The following is a 19,097-nucleotide window of genomic DNA, read 5'->3' as shown; positions in this document are numbered from 1 at the left end:
CACCAGGCTTCCCTGTCCTCCACCAACTCCCAGACTGCTCAAACTCACGTCCATCGAGTCGGTGATGCCACCCAACCATCTCATCCTCTGTCATCCCCTTCTCCTCCTGCCTTCAATCTTTCCCAGCATCAGGATCTTTTCCAATGAGTCAGTTATTTGCATCAAGTGGCCAAAATATTGGAGTTTCAGCTTCAGCATCAGTCCTTCCAATGAATAATGACTGACTTCCTTTAGGATGGACTGGTTGGATCTCCTTGCAGTCCAAGGGAGTCTTCTCTAACACAGTTCAAAACCATCAGTTCTTTGGCGCTCAGTTTTCTTTATAGTCCAACTCTCACAGCCATACACGACTACTGGAAAAAACATAGCTTTGACTACATAGACCTTTGTTGGCAAAGTAATGTCTCTGCTTTTTAATATACTGTCTAGATGGGTCATAGCTATTCTTCCAAGGAGCAATTGTCTTTTAATTTCATGGCTGCAGTCACCATCTGCAGTGATTTTGAAGCCCCGCAAAACAAAGTCTCTCACTGTTTCCATTGTTTCCCAATCTATTTGCCATGAAGTGATGGAACAGATGCCATGATATTAGTTTTCCAGATGTTGACTTTTAAGCCAAATTCCTCTCCTGCCCCAAATTCTATAGCTCGATCCCAGCGCCTTCTCTGGGATGTGGTCTTTTTCACTGCATGGATCCTTTACCATCTGAGCCACCAGAGAAGCACAGGAATAGGTGCGTAGCCTATCCCTTCTCCAGGGGATCTTCACAACCCAGGAATCAAAGCGGGGTCTCTTGCATTGCAGGTGGATTTTTTACCAGCTCAGCTACCAGGGGATCCCTTCTTTCATTGCAGCAAATTGGTAAACCTGACTTTGGTTTGTCCCTGGTGATCAGGTTAGGATGGAAGGATGAGTGATGAGTGGATGGATGGAATGGATAGATGAATAGAGTGAAAACAGAAAAAAAACTCATTTTAAATGAATTCAGTAAACCCTGAAGAGCAAGCTCTCATGCACATATTACACATGGTAGCCTTCGTGTGTGTGTGTGTGTGTGTGTGTGTGTGTGTGTGTGTTTTAGTCAGTCAGTTGTGTCTGACTCATTGTGACCCCATGGACTATAGCCTGCCCAGTAGCCTGCATAACCAGAGGGAAAACGAAAGATAAAAATTATTTTAACAAGGTCTATTTACATAAAATTCTTTGTATAAAATTCTCTCCGTCTCAGCCCCTTTTTTATTTATTTCTGTGGCTGTGCCAGTCTCAGTCACGGCACGTGGGATGCGCAATCTTCACCGCAGCATGGGGGATCATTAGGCGCGGCATGCAGGATCTAGTACCCTGACCAGGGATTGAACCCAGGCCCCCTGCATTGGGAGCGCAGTCTTAGCCACTAGACCACCAGGTAAGTCCCTCAACTTCTTATTTACGATGATTAAGAATATTAGAGTTTTCCTCCTGGGACAGGAGAGAGGACATGTTTTCACATGAGAATTTCATCTCCTGATTTTAAGAAGAGGGAGGAGGGTCCCTCCTTGCCCTAGGAACAATGCACTGACCCCTGTTTGCAGTCAACAAGAAACCACCAGCACCCCAAACTCCTGTTCTTCTCCAGTGAACTTTTATTCAAAACAATCCTCCCAAAGAGACGTAGAGAACAGATTTATGAACTTGGGGAGAGGGGAGGAGAGGGTGAGATGTATAGAAAGGGTAACATGGAAACTTACATTGCCATATGTAAAATACATAGCCAATGAGAATTTGCTGTATGACTCAGGGAGCTCAAACAGGGGCTCTGTATCAACCTAGAGGAGTGTGATGGGGAGGGAGATGGGAGGGGGGTTCAAAAGGGAGGGGATATATATATACCTAAGGCTGATTCACGCTGAGGTTTGACAGAAAGCAACAAAATTCTGTAAAGCAATTATCCTTCAATTAAAAAATAAATAAATTTTAAAAAATCCTCCCCAGTTTTCTCCTGAACCCTAATAAAAGCTGACCGGTTTGTCACCTCTTCGGACTTGTTCACCCCAGCTTTCTTGTTCCAAATTCCAATTCTTCTGCTATTCCCACATAAACTCATTTTGCTGGCAAAATAATTGGCTATTTTATGTTTTTAGGTTGAAAACAGATTGATGATGATAAAGCTAAAGCAATGGGATGAACTGTTAACAATAAATATATCTGGGTAAATGGTGTACACAAAACACTATCTCTCCATGGGTCAGATATCTGTCCATTAGTCCATGGGGTCACCTAATGGTGTAGACAAAATACTATCTGTGTTTGTGCAGATTACTTGTAAGTCTGAAACTATTTCCAAATAAAAAGCTTTGATTCTTTTAAAACAGGCGAAATTGGTTTGGACTAGTGTTTATCAGATCTTCAGCAGGCAAAGGAAGAATTTTTATGTTGTGTCTTATATTGTAATTCAGTACAAACTCAAGAACTCGAATTTTGAGAACTATTTCTTTCCATTTTCTCTGCATTTTAATATTTTATACGAATTGATTTCACTTTTTAAAGAATGGCAATGATACACCAGTGGAAATTCACCAGTATTTTGAAAAAATTCTCTCGGGAAAGATCTTAGCGCCCACTACATTCTAAGGCTAACGGAATGTTGCTGCTGCTGCTGCTAAGTCTCTTCAGTCGTGTCCGACTCTGTGCGACCCCATAGATGGCAGTCCACCAGGCTCCACCGTCCCTGGGATTCTCCAGGCAAGAACACTGGAGTGGGTTGCCATTTCCTTCTCCAATGCATGAAAGTGAAAAGTGAAAGTGAAGTCGCGCAGTCCTGTCCGACTCTTAGCGACCCCATGGACTGCAGCCTACCAGGCTCCTCCGTCCATGGGATTTTCCAGGCGAGAGTACTGGAGTGGGGTGCCATTGCGTTGCTGCTGCTGCTGCTAAGTCGCTTCAATCGTGTCTGACTCTGTGCGACCCCATGGACTGCAGCCCACCAGGCTCCTCTGTCCATGGGATTTTCCAGGCAAGAGTACTGGAGTGGGGTGCCAATTCTGGTTTTCCTACCGGTTGACTCGGGACCGGACTACATTTCCCAAACTACCTCGGGGCGAGGTCCAGTGGCTCGGGAGTCGGGATCTGAGCTCTGATTGGAAACTGGGTGTGGTCCTCCAGTTTGCAGGGAGCGTAGGCAGTCTTCACATTGGAGAGGGGAAGGAGCTTGCCAGAGGCTCCGCAAGAAGCTCCTGATGGCTTCTAGGAATGTGGTTCTGGGCAGGCCTGCCGCTCAGCCTGCTGGGATTTGTAGTCCTGCCAGGCCCGTGCAGGCCTGGTTCTTTTTCTTCACGATGGGGCATCTCAGGTTTGCCCCCTTCCTCCACCACTTCTCTGGAAACCCTTACCTCATCAATCCCAACCACCTGCTGGGCCGTCTCTTGTCCATGGCTTCAAGCTGTCAAACCGCAGGTGCTCCACGGTGAGCCAGGGAGGTGGCACTGGCAGACTCTGGGCTCTTGAGAGGGCTGGGAGGGCTTCTTGGAGGAGGTAGCAGGGTTCCCCTATGCAGAGCAGAGTCCAGAATCAGCCCAGAATACAACATACAGGTTAGCTGATCTGATGCATAAATGGTCCTTGCAAATGCCATCCATTCCCAACCTCAGCTGTCACTTGTGTACACAGCTCTTTGTCTCTTGACTGGTGTGACAGACACTGACCAAACAATGGCACCTAGAATGATGGAAGGTGTGATAAGGAAAACCCCTGATCCACTAGGAGCCCAAGAGAGGCGCCTGACTGAGGCCTGCACGACACCAAGGAGGAAGAGAAACAGTAAGAAAGTAATCTCAGGGTTCTCACCATAGCGTCGCACAGGCATCTTCCTTCATTCAAAGAACTCTCATGCCGGGGATGCTGGGAACAGGGAGTTAGTTCTACCAGCTCTGCCCCACAGGGATCCCCAGTATGGCTGATTAGGGCTCGGTCAGGAGAGGAGCCAGCGGTTCTGGAACACCTAAGGCAGTACTTAACGCTGCTGGGAAGGGATGCTAGCGGGGCAGTGACTCATTAGCCGATTCTTGGAAGGAGCTTTGCATATGCAGACAGTGTCTGGAGAGAGCAGGCAGAGGTGAAGGTGAGGCTGAAATAGCCAACTGAGGATCAGAGCCCATGCTGCAAAGACCCCTCTGTGTCTGGCACTATTTTAGGATGTAGATCTTATTGCCCCCATTGTACAGATGGGGACACTGAGGAACAGCAAAGTTCTGTCTCACTCAAGTTACCCAGTAGGTAAGCGGCCAAGGAAGGATTAGAACCTGGGCCATCTGGCAGGCAACCACTGAACTGTCCCACCCACTGACTTCCCAGAATGTCAGGTCTGTGAGAGTGGAGCTCTCCCAGGTAACAGCAGACACTCATCGCTGTCTGCCTCATCTGCCCTTTGAGATGCCCTTATGTGTTCTATAAGACATCCTGCTGCCCTACTGAGACCCTGGGAAACAAACTTAGAGGGGGATGAATTTGGGGCAAAGTCTTCAGTCTCCTGATAGAAGTCTTCCTGACCAGAAGCCACCCCCACTTCTGTGACTCCAGTGGGGGTGGTGGGGCTGGGAAATGACTCTTAAAGGGAATGGGTGGCTTGTGCTCCCTCATTCCACTGCTGGAAATGACACAGTGGCTCGTTCCTCCCACTGGAGAAGCCAATGGTGACACTTTAGGTGGGAGGTGCCATGGCTGACAAAGGGGAAGGGACACAGACGTAAGGACAGACAGGGTCACACTCTGATTCCTGGGCTCCATGATGGTATAAGGATCAGAATACCATGATGCCTGTACGTGGGGAGACACTGGGTGGGTATTTCCAAGAGTTCTTGCTCCAAAGAGTGCTGTCCAGAGTGCTGAGGCCCAGCCTGGGTGTCCTCACGCCCCAGGGGATTAAGGTATGAAAAATGGCCAGGGAGAAGAAAATGTAATGTGTGCCTTATGCACCGCCCTTCCCCAAATGCTCACTTTCCTGGGCTCATGTGAACATCCTACGAGCCATACAAGGTGTGGGTAATAGTGCCTGTGTTCAGATGAGGAAACTGAGGCTCATAGGCAGGAGGGATTAGCTCATGGCCTCAAAGTCAAGGAGTGGAGGGATGGGTTGGGAGGGAGCCTAAGCTTCCAGGCTGGGTAGGTCCTTATGCTTGTGTCTAAACACAGGCCCTGGAGTTGGGGGAGGGGGAAGGGGGCAGGGCAGTGCCTGGCTTTACATGACATTATGGTACCACCTGATGAGTCAGGTTTGAGACCCACTTAAAAAAAAGAAAAATTAAATGGGAGTCTTTCCTGCAGGACTTCTCAGAGCCTTTAGCTCCTTTGTGCTTCCCAGATCTCTTTGATCAGGGCCAAGGCCAAGGCCTGGGACAATGACTGACAGGCTCTGGGTCCCAAAGACCTTGAGTCGGGGGCACAATGCAGGCGGAGGTGTTAGCCACGTGTGCCTTCGTGGACTCCAGACGTCTGTGCACAGGAGCAGATGACCATGCGTACGTATGCACGTTTGTTCTCTATCGCTCTGATCTGGGGCTCGAATAATACCTGTAAGAGGGGGACAGCCCTTGCCCTGCAAAAAGATAAAAGGTCAAAAGTGCCTCCACTGCCTACTCAAGTGAGATTCCACAACGCTTTATTGGCGCGGGACCTAGCCTCGTGCCCACCGCCTTCTCGAAAGACAGGCAAGGAAGGGGTCCCGGCCCCGCAGGAGTCCCCCAGGGATCGGCCAGCCAGGGAAAACACATTTCCATCCGCGGGCAAGGAAGGAAGGAAGGAACGGTGTCTTTGCGGGGAGCATAGCCCAGGCACAGGGCGGGTAGTGGGGCGGAGTGGAGAGGCGGGGAGCCGGCCCCGCTAATAGGGGAACTCGCAGACGTAGTAGAGGCGCCGATCGCAGTCGTGGTCCCACCAGGAGCCATCGTCCGAGGCCTGAGCCACGCAGTTCTCGAGCACGCCGCCATTGGGCTGGTTGGGGCTGAGCGGGTGCGGCGCGGCGCTGGGCCGGGGGCCGGGCTCAGGGCTGGGGGCGCGGTGCCAGGCGAAGAAGGATACGCGCTGGCCGTTCTCGAAGAGGTAGAGGCCCTCGGCGCGCCGGTCGTGCACGCCCAGCCACACGGGCCAGTTGTAGGGGGCGAGCGCCGCGCGCAGGTAGCGGGTGAGCGTCTCCATCTGCCGACTGTCAGCGGGCTGAGCCAGGCTCCCGCCCCGCGCCACGCACCGAGCCTGCGCCGCCGCCTGAGCCTCGAAGTCGCGCGAGAGCAGGAAGCACTTATGGCCAAGACGCGCCCCCTTCAGGCAGCCTGCGGGAGGGGCGAGGCGGGGCCGAGCGGAGGCGGGGTTAGTGCCTCGGGGGCGGGTCGAGGGCGGGACCAGAGCATCCCGGAGCCAGTGACAGAGCCGCCAGGGGGCGTGGCCAGGCCGTGGGGCAGGACCGTAGGGGGCGTGGTGCGGCCGGAGCAGGGTCTGCTCACTAGCACAGTGGGGACCACGTTCACCCTCCCCACCAGCAAGCACACCCCAAATCCTCGAGGGCCGCCCCCCCTAGCCCCTGACACCTAGGGTCCTCACGTCTCAGACACCCTTCGGGGCTCCCCTCTCCCCACCGGTCCGCGGCCTGACCTGGATCGTCCCTCCTTCCCCGCCCGGCGGGATGCGACTCACCCTCTAAGCGGCCATGATCGCGCTCTGCGCGGCTCTGCGCCTCCTGCAGGGCTTGCACGGCGTCGCGGGTGTCGCCCGCCACTTCCCTCAGCTGCCGCAGCCCCCGAGTAAGCTCGGCCACGCGGGTGTCCAGCGTGTGCAGACGGACGTGCACCTGGTGCAGGCCTGCGTCCAGGCCGGCCAGGCGACCCACTGCGGGTGGACAGGGCGCACGCTGGACGGGGATCCTGGGGGCGGAGCCAGGGGACCGGAGGACCTGGAGGGGACCCGGGACCTACGGCTTCTGGGGCGGAGTTGGGGTGAGGGGTGGGGGCCCTCAAGACTTCTGGAAGGTAGGGGCCGGTGGCCACCCCAGTCTCTTGAGAGGCAAAGCCGGGGACCCGGAGCTCCTGGGTGTGAGGGCTCCGAGCTGGGCGGTGGGCAACTGAAAAATCCTGGGGCAGGGAAAGGACGGTTCGTTTTTGTGAAAATGACCACGGAAGCCAAGGGGGCAGGGCGGAGCTAAAGATTACTTACGGATATAAGTGATGGCGTCCTCCGGGGTGGGAGAGGGGCTGGGGCTGACGTGGGGGGTCGATGTGGGTTCCTCCTCGCCTTCCTCCCCCTGCCCGTTCTCCTCGGTCGCCCAGGCCCCCCTGCCTTCAGAGTTTCCCTCGGGATTTTGATCTCCCCTCCTAACAGGCAGCCCCAGCGCTTCCTGTAAATGCTAAGGCAAGGAGGGTGATCAGGGCCAGGCTGGCAGCTACCTTCAGACTCCCCAGACGCCCCTTTCCAGCTGTCAGCTGGCTGTCTGCCCTCTTCTCTGAACCCACCACCTTCATCCTCCGAGCCTATCCCATCCCTCCCGTTGCCCATTCTTCTAACCCTGGAATACACTCCTCCCAAGCCCACAGTCGCCCACCCGGACCCGCCACTAGAGTCCCAGCAATCTCCAACTCACCTTCAGCATCAGGGCTTCCCTCTCCCGCTCCTCCTCCTGGGCACCACCCCAGCCCCCCTCCCACTCCCTCTCAGCTCCCCGAGCCCCATGACTGAAGCCCAGGAGCTGGGGTACCACCAGCGCGCCAAGGAGCCAGGCGGCCTGCATCAGGCTGGTCTCGGAGCACCCAAGGCTGCAGAAGGGTGTGTCTCGGAGGAGAAGAAGGATGTTTCTGGGGACCTGGAGTGCGTGCTGATTACCAGCCCCCTGTTTCGCGCCTCTCCCAGCTTCTCTCTGGTCCCTCTCCTCCCAACTCTTGTCTCTGTCGTTGGTCTCTGCTCCTCTGTGTGTGTCTCTCCCCGCCTCTCTTGGCTCCCCGGAGGCCCTGCCTCTGTGGCCGGAAACCTCCAACGTTCCAAAGCTTGGATCCCGCCTTGGGTCTCCACACACGCCCTCCTCTTCCCACTTTCCAGAGCTTGCTTCCGTCCAGTCCTCTCTTCCCTTCTGCCTCGGCCAGAAGCTCCAGAAGGTCAGGAGGATGGAGCCAGCTCCCCAAGGGATCCTGGGGGCCCAGCATCTGCCCAGGAACCTCCTCAGGGAGTTGACAGGGCTTGGCCCTGCTTCCCTCTCCTCTCCCTGGCCACGCCTCAGGTCAGGGGAGACCTCAAGGTCTTGCTAAGGTTGTTATTATCCTGTGGCCACCGTTGCCCACACAGCCTGCGGAAGGAGGCTCTCACAGTATTCTCAGGCTCCTGAGCACCTCCTGCCCCCAGATCTCCCATCCTGCCCTCCAGGCCCTTGCCCCAGATCCAGATAAGCACCTGTGCCTGTCTGTGGGGATCTGTGCAAAGAGCACGCGTGTGGCTTGGGTGCAGCCCCCAGAAAGGTGGGGCTCTTGGATCCATCTGCCATGCTTTCCTGGAAGCCTCCTGCAGTCTGGGTCCTGGTTGGGGGTGACACGGGGAATTCCAGCTGTTCACAGACCCCACAGACAGCTCCATCGGGGTGAGGGGCGGGGGCAGAGGAGAGGGTGGAGATTGGGTGGGGTCCGAGAAGATTTCTCCAGGAGGCGGAGTAAGCAGCTGCTGGGCTGGGTGCACAGAGAGCTCTGAGCGTTGAGAGCGACTTCATCTCCCGCCTGGACCACTGCAGTCCTCTCCTCCTGCCTCTCCCCCTCCTTCCTCCAGAGCCCCTCCAATCCACGCAGCCTGCCGCAGCCAGAGCAATGCTTCCAAACCGTAAATCAGATCACATCACTCCCCACTCCCCTGCTCCCCCCCAGCTTCCCATCATGTGCGGGAGTGAAGCCAAACCCTGGCCTCAGCACAGGCCTGGCCTGCCCAGCCTGGGGGTGGGCAGGGAAGGGTGGGTCCTTTGCACCTCTGCAAACTCATCACCCCCACTCCCTTCACCGCCCCCCTCCAAGCTCCAGCCACACTGATCTCTTTGCTACTTCCTGAATGCTAAGCTCCTTCCCGCTTCAGAGCTTTTGCACCAGCCTTTTCCTCCTTCTAGAAGGCTCTTCCCCCCAGCTCCTTCTCATCACTGAGGTCTCAGCTCAGAGAGGCCTTCCTCTGATAGTTTATTCAAACACCCCCTTTTATCTTTTTGGCTGAATCAAGACCAGCCTTGTCTTGCTGGCTTGTTTACCTGTTTGGTGTCTGTCTCTCGCCAGTGAAGGCAGGCATCCCTGTTCATGGCTGTATCCTTGAAGCTAGGACAGGGCCAACCCAGCACATAGTAGGTACTCAGTCAATTGAACAAGGAAAGGAGCCTTCCCTGGCAGCGGGGTCACAGCTCAGCCAAGAGACTGAACCCTCCATGAATGTGTTTAAGTGGAAACTCCGGTTTCCTGTGGCCCTGGGGGTGGGTGGGGGTGCCTGGCGACCAGGGTAGAGGTGATGAGGGCAGTGGTGGGGAGGCTGCAGAGGCAGGAGCAGCAGGAGGCTGGCCATGCCCACTCCATGCCAGACCCGTGAGTCATGTAGGGCTTCCCCAGCTTCAGCCAGGCGGGCAGTGCCAGGATCGCAGGGCCCACTCTTCCAGGGGGGACACCGAAGCTCAGAGAGGGGACAGCTGGGCCTGCTGGAGGTTACCAGCGCAGCAGTGGCAGCAAGCAGAAGCTTCTGGCTCCTGGCACGAGCAGGGCATCTGCCCTTAGCTGCCGGGAGCCCCAGGATGGGACCTTGGAAATCAACACAGCCAGACTTTTCCATTTTCCAAGAAAGCAAAGGGCAGTGTGACCTTGGGCAGGCTGCCCACTGCCTCAGAGCTCGGCCCTCTCTTGGGCACCCATGAGGAGCCTGGGGACCCCTCACCGAGAGCTGATGTCCAGGCCGAGAAAAGCCTCATAAACCGTAGAAAGGGTACATAACCCCTCTCACTGCTGGTGCCGACACACACAGGCAGCTGTTTTCTCCCCAGGCCCAGCTGCTCACCACCTGGGCTGGTAGGGGTGAATCCAGAACTGGGTCTCCTGGGGCAGCTGGGCTGGCACCTGTTCCCGCTCATCCCGTGGCACCCCAGAGCCTGCAGCTGGACGCGCACCCAGAGGCTGCCTGGAACTGCCCTCCACAGGTGCCTGGACTCCAGCTGGTGGCCCCCGGGGGAGCTGTTGGAGCTGGGAGAAGGGTAGGGGCCTGGGCTGTGGCAACGCAATCACCGCTGCCCTATGCGATCAGCCCGGTCTCTGCGTGTGTGACAAAGATATGCAGTGGAGATATCACTATGGAGTGGCCAGTAGTGAACCCCAGCACACAGTAGGGGGACTTTGAGCCAGGCCATCTGTCTCTGATTCTGGCCACCACCTCTTGCTGGCTGGGTGACCATGGGCAAATTGCTTAACTTCTCTGGGCCTCAGTTTCCCCCTCTCGTCGTAAATGGGGATGGTGCAAGTCCCTAGCCCGGAGGACTACGGTGTGCAAAGTTGAGGAGTAAACCCAGCACAGAGCCGGGCACACAGGAAGTGCTCAAGAAATGTCAGAGAGAATTATCGGGAAGGGAGTGGTGGTGCAGGGTCGTGCCTCTCGATGGGCGTGTGCGCACCTGTGTGATGGCCGCCAGGGCACGGTGGGTGAATGTGATGGAGACAAAGCACACGTCTCCCTGTGGTTCTGTGTCTCTGTTTCAGGGTTGCGTGTGAGCTGGAGCTCTGAGCAAGCACAGCGGGCTGCGTGCCCGTGTGTGGGGTGGGTAGACGCGTGTGCTCTGCCGTGTGCATGCTCCGACACACGGGTGTGATATGTACATGATGTAGCTGGCTGTGCTCATGGTAATGTATCCTGTGAGAGCCCGCACGCCCTGGAGAAGATGTGTATGTGGAGACGTCTGCAGGGGCAGGGCTGGGGAGCGACTCGCTGCACCTGTGCCTTGCGGGAAGGTGTGTGTGTGCTGGGCGGACAGGACAGGAATCTACAGCTCTCACCATCCAGTTTGGGGGTGTAGAGTCTAGCAACGAATACTTAATTGCACCCTACTGTGTGTAGAGGTGGTGGGGGCGCCCTGGGAAGGGGCGGTCCTGGGGGGGGTGCGGGGAGAGGTACCCTTAGGGGGGCGGAGCCCCATCGCCGGGGTACTGGGGCAAGCAGGGGTGGAGTCAGGGTTCGGGGATCTGGCTGCGGAGAGGAGCGGTGGGGGAGGGCAGGGGAGGGGGCGGAGCCGGCCGGGGGGGGGGGATGGGCGAGGTTTGGGGGCGCTGGGAGGGGCGATGTCTCCTCCGCCGGCTCCCGGAGGGAGGGGAGAGGGCGGAGGGAGGGAGAGAGGGAGGGAGAGAGAGGGAGAGTCCGGGTGAGGGAGAGACAGCGAGAGCGAGAGAGCGAGCCGGGAGGCAGAGGAGGCGCGGAGCGGGCGGCGGCGGCGGCGGCGGCGGCGGCGGCGGCGGCCTGAGGCCGAGGAGAGGAGCCGGCGAAGACGCGGCGCCCGGAGCCGGCCGGACCGAGCCGGGGGCGGGCTAGCTAGGAGGGGCGCGGCGGCCGCGGCGCAAGGGGGGGCGCTCTGCGGATGGCCAGGCCCGGCCCGCGGGGGGGGTGAGGTCCGCGGCCCCCCCGCCCGCCCCCCCGGCCCCCGCCCGCCCCCTCCCCGGGCCCGCTCGCCCTCCGGGGCGGTGGGGCATGGCCTGAGGGTCCCCCGTCTCCGGGGGGGGGGGGGGTGGGGGGAGGGGGGAGGGGCCGCGGGCGCCGCCGACCGGGACTCAGCAGCCCCGCCAGGCAGGTAAGGGGGCCGAAAACCGGGGGTCTGGGTTGGGGGGGGAAGCGCGGGCCCGGGGCCGCGGGCGGGGGCGGGGGCGCCCCGGACGTCCTTGGCCGAGCGCCGGGCTCCCGGCCCGGGTGTGCGGTGGGGGGCGGGGGTGAGGAGGGGAGCGTTGCCCCGGGCGACGCCAATTGGGTTACACCCGGGTCCCCCGTGCCCCGTCCCGGATCGCGGACTTGCTGGGGCCATGCGGCCCCGTAGCCCCCTGCCCGAACCCGCCTCCCCGCGCTCCGGGGCCGAGGGTTCGGTCGAAGTACCCGCCTCCCGGCCAGCCCGGCCGGCCACTCCCCCGCCTCGCCCATCGCGGCCCACCTGGGCCTCCTGGACCCCTCCTGCGGCCCCACCCCTCGAGGCCCCTCGCCGAGGTCATTCCGGCACCCACACCCTCCAGCGGGGATCTGAGCCTCGGCCTCCGCCGCCCCCTTCGACCCCCTGTGGTTTCGGCTTCTCCTTCCAGACTCGTCCAATCCCCTCCCACCCTTTCACGAGCTCCCTGCATCCCAACCCGGTCCCCGCTTCCTTCCCCACGGGCCGGCGCGCCCCCTCGGCTCCCGCCCCCGAGTCCTGCTCCCGGGGGCCTCCGCCCCCTCTCCGCGGACCCGGGCTCTCCCCCACCAGTTTCTCGGCCCCAGCCCGGGCTCCCTCTGCCCGCCTCTCCCCTCCTCTCTCCGCCTCCATTCATTCTCCCGGGCCGGCTCTCGGCCACGCCGGCAGCCTCCCCGCGCCGTACCCCCGCAGCCTCCCAGGGCACCCCCTCTCTCCCCTTTCTCCCCCCCCCACCCCGCCGATTCCTCAGCCCGTCTCAGTACCAGCTGCGTGCCAGCTATTCTTAGCCGCGGAGCGTTTGATTCATGCCGCCCCGGCGGAGTATGCCCGCTCCCTCCCTCGGGGCCTGAGGGGGAGGGGCCCGAGCTGGTCCTGGGGGTTGGGGGCAGCCGCACGCGCCGGGGACCCGGCGAGCTTTGCTTTCAGGAGTCCGTGGAGGCTGGGGGAGGGGGTCAGCCGGGGTCAGCAGAGGGGGAGTGGCTGCCAGCCCCAGGTCTGGAGGTGGGAGTGGAGTCGCCGGGTAGGAGGAGGCCAGGGGGTCTCCGCCAGGGCCAAGTAGGGGAGGCTCTGCTGGGTACCCAGAAGGGGAGGGGGCCGTGGCCACGCGTAGGGGAGGGGGTGGCCAGCCCATGGCTGGAGGCTGGCTCGCCCACAGTTCTTGAAACTCTCCTCCTCCCCCCGCACACATTTTGTCTTCCCTCCCCAACCCCCCCCAGCCCATCCCCACTCCCCCAAAGTCAGCAGTACCCTCCACTGCTTCCCATCTCCATGGCAACGTGCAGGAGCCGGGCCTGGTGTTGGGGGGAGGGACCAGACCAGACATTCTGGTTTCCGGTGCTGGGGTGGGAGGGGGGGAGAAAACGCGGAAGAAGGGCCCCATCTGGACTCACCCTTATAAGACCAATTCAGGGGCGAAGAACAGTGGGGATCTGAAAAATAGTGGAGATCTCACCCCCACCCCCCAGACTCTAATCCCACTCCTTAGCCTCCCTCCCAGCCCCCCAGTCTCCCTCAGAGTGGGCCCCCCAGGACCAGGCAATGCCTGTCCTTACATCCAGCAGCGCCAGGCCTCGAACACACCCGCAGGTCACCTACTGACGCCCTACACCCACCCAGGCCACTGCAAGGCTGTCACCCGGACAGCCCTGCCAGGGCCAGTCTCCCCACCCACCCACACACCTTCTCAAGATGCACCCCCACGGAAACTTGCATAGGCCACCTCTTGTGGTTCCCCCCGGGGGACATCTCATGCCTGGTACTCTCTGCCCCAGCTGGGTGCCCCTGCCCCCTGGGATGCTGGCTCTCCAGCCGCCCTCCATACACGCGGTCAGCCACACTTCAGTGAAGTCACCGGCTCCACCCTAGGCTCAGGGCACCTCCCTCTCCCCCTTACTACATCTCAGTCTCCTTGCGGTCATCCAGGAGGCACCAGGAGCAGAAGGCGGGAAGGACCTTGCGAGAGGAGGGGCCAGGCTGGGGCCAGGAGGGCAGGGTGCCGGTGGGTCGCCCACCTGTCTGTCCTGGGCTAATTTTAGCTGCATTATCCCTGGCCTGGCAAAGTGGGCCAGCGGCTCCCGCGGTGATTCTGCGGTTTCTGGGACACCACCGCGCTGGGTCAGCGGCAAAGTGGGGCGCAGGAGGGGCGGGGGGCTGCGAGCAAGGCCAAGGGCAGGGAAGGAGACACGTGCAGGCAGCATGGCAGGGCTGGTGGTGGGGGGGGGCGTGTGTGCCGGGAGTTCGGGAGAGAGCTTGGAGGCGGTAGGAGTGTCTGGGGGTGTGTCCAGCCTCCTGCCTGCCTCCCTCGGGCAGCTTGGAGCCGCTGCCCTGGACCGTGTCTGTCCACTGAGTGCGCCCATGGCCTCCAAAGGGCCTGGGCTCCTGGTCTGACCGCCACCCCGCCCCCTCCCCCGCCAGCCGCCTGTGATGCTGCCGTCCCCCATCGCCCCGTGGCCCCACGATGACCCACAGCCCCGCGTCAAGCGAAGAAGAGGAACGCCACAGTGCCAGCGAGTGTCCCGAGGGGGGCTCAGAGTCCGACAGCTCCCCAGACGGGCCCGGGAGAGGCCCCCAGGGGACCCGGGGCCGGGGCAGCGCAGCACCTGGTAGCCTGGCCTCGATCCGAGGCCTCCAGGGCCGCTCCATGTCCGTCCCAGACGACGCCCACTTCAGCATGATGGTTTTTAGGATCGGCATCCCTGACCTTCACCAGACAGTGAGCGACAGGCCCCTGGCCGGCGGATGGGGGGCGGGGGAGAGGGGCTGGTGGGAGACAGGGACCACCGGAGTCTGCATGGGGAGGGGGGAAGGGGAAGGGGTTCTGGACTCCATCACACATGGCCCCCACTGCCAGACACCCATAGGTTTCCCCCAGCCCTCTTCTGTCCTGGGAATCACCCACAGCCCTCTGCAGATCACGTCAGGCCCCTTCTCTCTCTCCTGTCACCTCCTCCACCAGAAATGCCTGCGCTTCAACCCCGACGCCACCATCTGGACGGCCAAGCAGCAGGTGCTCTGTGCCCTGAGCGAGAGCCTCCAGGACGTGCTCAACTATGGCCTGTTCCAGCCGGCCACCTCGGGCCGGGATGCCAACTTCCTGGAGGAGGAGCGACTGCTGCGGGAATATCCCCAGTCCTTCGAGAAGGGGGTGCCCTACCTGGAGGTGAGACCCCCACAGCCTTCCCAGCCCCTTCACAGATGCGAGCAGGCGTCTGCCCGCTCCCCGTTTTTTCTCCCAGCCCAGCCCTCAGCAAGGGAAAACCCCGTGGGCACTTCTGGCTATAAAGTGCGCCCTAAGAATTGCGGGGCTTCCCTGGTGGCTCAGAGGGTAAAGAATCTGCCTGCAATGCAGGAGACGCAGATTCCATCCCTGGGTTGGGAAGATCCCCTGGAGGAGGGAATGGCAACCCACTCCAGTATTCTTGCCTGGAAAATCCCGTGGACAGAGAAGCCTGATGGGCTACAGTCCATTGGGGTCGCAAAGAGTCGGACACGACTGAGTGACTGAACACTTTGACTTAATAATCAGAATCAGAGAGGCCTGCGTTCAAATTAGCAGGTCATTCTTGCCTCTGACTGGTCAGCGGCATGGCCTTGGGTGAGTCATTTCCCTGCCCCAGGTTTCCCCTGGCCTATCGAAGTGGGAAAGGGTTCCCAATGAGAGTGGTTATTCTAGAGCATTCCCCCGGGGTCCAGACACCTTAGGGGTTGCAGTCCACAGGCCCATAGGGCCCCCAGCAGCCCTCTGCCCACCCAGCCAAGACTCTGGGGCTATTTTTCGTCCTGACCCTGCACTAACTCTTCCCTGGCTCAGAAGAGGTTTAGACCCCTGACTCTGAGTCTTTTGTCTCTCCCATCACCCCACCTGTGGCCTCAGTTCCGATACAAGACCCGTGTTTACAAGCAGACCAACCTGGATGAGAAGCAGCTGGCCAAGTTGCACACGAAGGTGAGAGGACCCTGCTGGCACTCACGCCACCCCAACCTGGAGCCCCCTTCCCTAACTACTTTCTCTCCTACCTCTTCCCGACAACCCTCCAAACCTTCTTTTCTTCTGCCAGCATCCCCCACTTAACTTGGGATCCTGTGTCATATTTGGGACAACCCCAAATGCACCTGATGTCTCCATCACAGCCTTTCATTAAAAAAAAAAAAAACAACAACTTTTTATTTTGTACTGGAGTATAGCTGATTAACAATGTTGTGATAGTTTCAGGTGGACAGGGAAAGGACTCAGCCGTACATAGACATGTGTGCATTCTCCCCCAAACTCCTCTGCCATCCAGGCTGGCACATAACGTTGAGCAGAGCTCCATGTGCTGTATAGTACATCCTTGTTGGTTATCCATTTTAAACACAACAATGTATACAGGACCTTCCCAAAGTCCTTAACTATCCCTTCCCGCCTCTAGCATACTTCAGAGCCTTTCTCATCTTCTCTCTTTGCGCCTCTGCCCAGGCTCATGCCATTTCCACCTGGCTCCCACTTTCTTCATCCTTGGATTCTCCCTTCTCATCTCCTGCCCCCACCCCCAGCCAACGTGGCCTGCGACTCTGGTATCTAGTGTCCCTCTGTCTAGGGGCAGTTTCATAGACACCCTGCAGTTCACACAATCCCAGAGCCTGAATCTCTAACCAGATCCAAGGATACACTCCTCCACAGCCATTTATCCTCCCGGCATCTTGCTCTCTGGGGCTTCCCTGGTGGCTCAGTGGTAAAGAATCTGCCTGACAATGCAAGGGGCACAGGTTTGATCCCTGGGTGGGGAAGATCCCCTGGAGGAGGAAATGGCATCCCACTCCAGAGAATTCTTGCCTGGAGAATCCCATGGCCAGAGGAGCCTGGCGGGCTACTGTTCGTAGGGCCGCAAAGAGTTGGACACGACTGAGCGACTTAGTTGTGTACTCACACACCTTGCCCTCCAGTCCTCAGGCTGTATGTCACCTGCATCTCCTCTGGTCCCCTGAAAGCTGGGAGGAAGTCAGGGGGCTGCTTCGGTCAGAAGTGAAATGAACGATCCTTGACACTTGGGAAGAAAGCTCGCTGGCTGCTTCTTATCCTCAGCCCCACCCCACCGTGCACTTGTCTCTGTCCTCCCCCCGAACAGTCCATCCATCCAGACCTGTACCATCTGCGGGAGCAGCCAGCCACATACGGCCCCTGGGGTACCTGTGGTGTACCAGGTCCAAACTGAGCCTCACTATGAGCATGAAATACACAGCGGATCTTGAAGACTCAGTACCCCTGAAAGTATCTCAGTAATAAATTTCACGTGGATTACCTGTTGAATCAGTAATATTGTGGATATATATGATAGACTAAAAACAGATAGGTCATCAAAGTGAATTTCAATATAATTGGAAGGTCTTCTTCCTTTAGAAAAGTGGTGGCTACTAGGGACTTCTTGATGGCATGTGTGGCTTGCTATGTGATTCCACTGGACAGCGCGGCTCCAGACCCAGCCTTGCCCCCTTCCTCCCTGACCGCCTGTCTTCTTTCTCTCTCATCTGCGACTCAGACGGGGTTAAAGAAGTTCCTGGAGTACGTGCAGCTCGGGACATCCGATAAGGTGGCACGGCTGCTGGACAAGGGGCTGGACCCCAATTATCACGACTCAGATTCAGGAGGTAGGGAGCGGGCGGCGGGGCGGGGTGCTTTGGGAGGGCTGGGGAGTCAGGGACGACGAGGCCCAGGGGCTGCACATGACCAGCCTTTCCCCCCGCCTCCCAGAGACCCCCCTGACGCTGGCTGCTCAGACTGAAGGCTCTGTAGAGGTGATTCGAACCCTATGCCTGGGTGGGGCGCACATCGACTTCCGGGCCCGGGATGGCATGACTGCGCTACACAAGGCCGCCTGTGCCCGCCACTGCCTCGCTCTGACGGTGAGGTTTCAGATCCTCCTGGGACCCTCCCCAGAGCCCAGAGACATCCCAAGTGACCGTGTTCTTCGCCCAGACTGCGTTCAGCCAATCCCCCCAGCCCCTCCATCCACCTCCCCCCTCCACAGTCATTCCTCTGACTGCACCCAAAACCCTCCTGGGACCTATGGGAGCCCCCACCCTCCCCAGTTCAAGGCTCGTGATCAGCTATGGCTGATGGTCATGTGGACCCTTGCCCTGCCCCCAGGTAGATCATGCTAACTTCCTGACACCCAGAACTTCTCCAGCCCTGCTGAGCCAGCAGTCCACACCTACCTCTGTCTGCCCAAGGTGTAGACTCTTCCTGGTGCCCTTTATTTTTTATTTTTTGGCCACATGGCACAGCATGTAGGATCTTAGTTCCCTGACCAGGGATTGATCCTGTGCCCCGTGCACTGGACATGCAGGATCTTAACCACTGGCCCACCAGGGAAATCCCCTGGTGCCCTTTAAAATACAGAGTGAGCTTCCCACCGTGCCCCCAGACACCATTGCCCCATCGCTCCCCCCAGACACTGGTTCTCATGCTTCCCAACTCAGCCCTTCCGTTGACTTCTCAACCTGCAGCTCACACTCCCAGTACCCCACCTTTACTCACCTGAAATACAGCTACTACTCCAGTTGTTCAGCCACTCAGTCGTGTCCGACTCTTTGTGACCCCATGGACTGCAGCACACCAGGCCTCCCTGTCCATCACCAACTCCTGGAGTTTACTCAAACTCATGTCCATTGAGTCAGATGCCATCCAGTCATCTCATCCTCTGTCGTCCCCTTCTCCTCCTGCCCTTAATCTTTCCCAGCATCAGAGTCTTTTCCAATGAGTCGGCTCTTTGCATCAGGTGGCCAGAGTGTTGGAGCTTCAGCTTCAGCATCAGTCCTTCCAATGAATATTCAGGATGGACTTCCTTTAGGATGGACTGGTTTGATCTCCTCACTGCCCCAGTATAGTGCCTAAAATGTGCCTTTACAAGCAGATGAACCTCGTAGACCCTCAGTATATATACATGGGGGCTTCCCAGGTGGCTCAGAGGTAAAGAATCCTCCTGCAATGTAGGAGACTTGGGTTCAATCCATGAGTTGGGAAGATCCCCTGGAGAAGGAAATGGCACTCACTCCAGTATTCCTGCCTGGAAAATTCCATGGATAGTGGAGCCTGGTGGACTGCAGTCCATAGCGTCCCAAAAGAGTCGGATACCACTGAACGACTGAGTACGCACACATACATTCATGGAGTCAGCTTGCCCGGTCTTATTTTAAAATGTTTTTTCTCTCCTCCTACCCAAGGGCACTTGATCCCTCTTCATCCATA

General features: G+C 58.5%; 3 protein-coding genes across 3 annotated transcripts in view; 1 reads left to right on the top strand and 2 right to left on the bottom strand.

The window, feature by feature from the left end:
* Positions 1-5,693: 5,693 nt before the first annotated feature.
* CLEC11A (C-type lectin domain containing 11A) lies at positions 5,694-7,925 on the bottom strand. Its single transcript, XM_068992514.1, has 4 exons — positions 7,601-7,925; positions 7,177-7,366; positions 6,661-6,852; positions 5,694-6,299 (listed from the first exon to the last, which is right to left on the bottom strand). The coding sequence occupies exons 1-4, from the start codon at positions 7,745-7,747 to the stop codon at positions 5,854-5,856; spliced, it is 975 nt and encodes a 324-aa protein (XP_068848615.1). The 5' UTR covers positions 7,748-7,925; the 3' UTR covers positions 5,694-5,853.
* Positions 7,926-11,532: 3,607 nt separating this feature from the next.
* Positions 11,533-12,129, bottom strand: LOC138096863 (splicing factor, proline- and glutamine-rich-like). The gene has a single exon (XM_068993116.1). The coding sequence runs from the start codon at positions 12,127-12,129 to the stop codon at positions 11,533-11,535; it is 597 nt and encodes a 198-aa protein (XP_068849217.1).
* Positions 12,130-14,330: 2,201 nt separating this feature from the next.
* SHANK1 (SH3 and multiple ankyrin repeat domains 1) overlaps positions 14,331-19,097 on the top strand; it is a 46,906-nt gene continuing 42,139 nt past the window's right edge. The window contains exons 1-5 of the mRNA XM_068992488.1: positions 14,331-14,585; positions 14,829-15,032; positions 15,747-15,818; positions 17,389-17,497; positions 17,601-17,752. Coding sequence (XP_068848589.1) covers positions 14,331-14,585; positions 14,829-15,032; positions 15,747-15,818; positions 17,389-17,497; positions 17,601-17,752 — 792 coding nt within the window. The remainder of the gene's footprint in view (positions 14,586-14,828; positions 15,033-15,746; positions 15,819-17,388; positions 17,498-17,600; positions 17,753-19,097) is intronic.

This window comes from Capricornis sumatraensis, chromosome 20 (genome assembly GCF_032405125.1).
Source record: "Capricornis sumatraensis isolate serow.1 chromosome 20, serow.2, whole genome shotgun sequence".
Classification (NCBI taxonomy): domain Eukaryota; kingdom Metazoa; phylum Chordata; class Mammalia; order Artiodactyla; family Bovidae; genus Capricornis; species Capricornis sumatraensis.
The sequence above is the reverse complement of the archived record's forward strand: the minus strand, read 5'-3'. Positions and strand labels throughout refer to the sequence as shown.

What these genes read in the sequence shown, in the direction of transcription:
- CLEC11A (XM_068992514.1), bottom strand. Translation starts at nt 7,747, where the DNA reads ATGCAGGCCGCCTGGCTCCTTGGCGCGCTGGTGGTACCCCAGCTCCTG. An exon ending in GGGAAGCCCTGATGCTGAAG is followed by an intron (nt 7,367 to 7,600) that starts GTGAGTTGGAGA and finishes TCCTTGCCTTAG; the next exon opens with CATTTACAGGAAGCGCTGGG. An exon ending in GGACGCCATCACTTATATCC is followed by an intron (nt 6,853 to 7,176) that starts GTAAGTAATCTT and finishes GTCCACCCGCAG; the next exon opens with TGGGTCGCCTGGCCGGCCTG.
- LOC138096863 (XM_068993116.1), bottom strand. Translation starts at nt 12,129, where the DNA reads ATGGGCGAGGCGGGGGAGTGGCCGGCCGGGCTGGCCGGGAGGCGGGTA.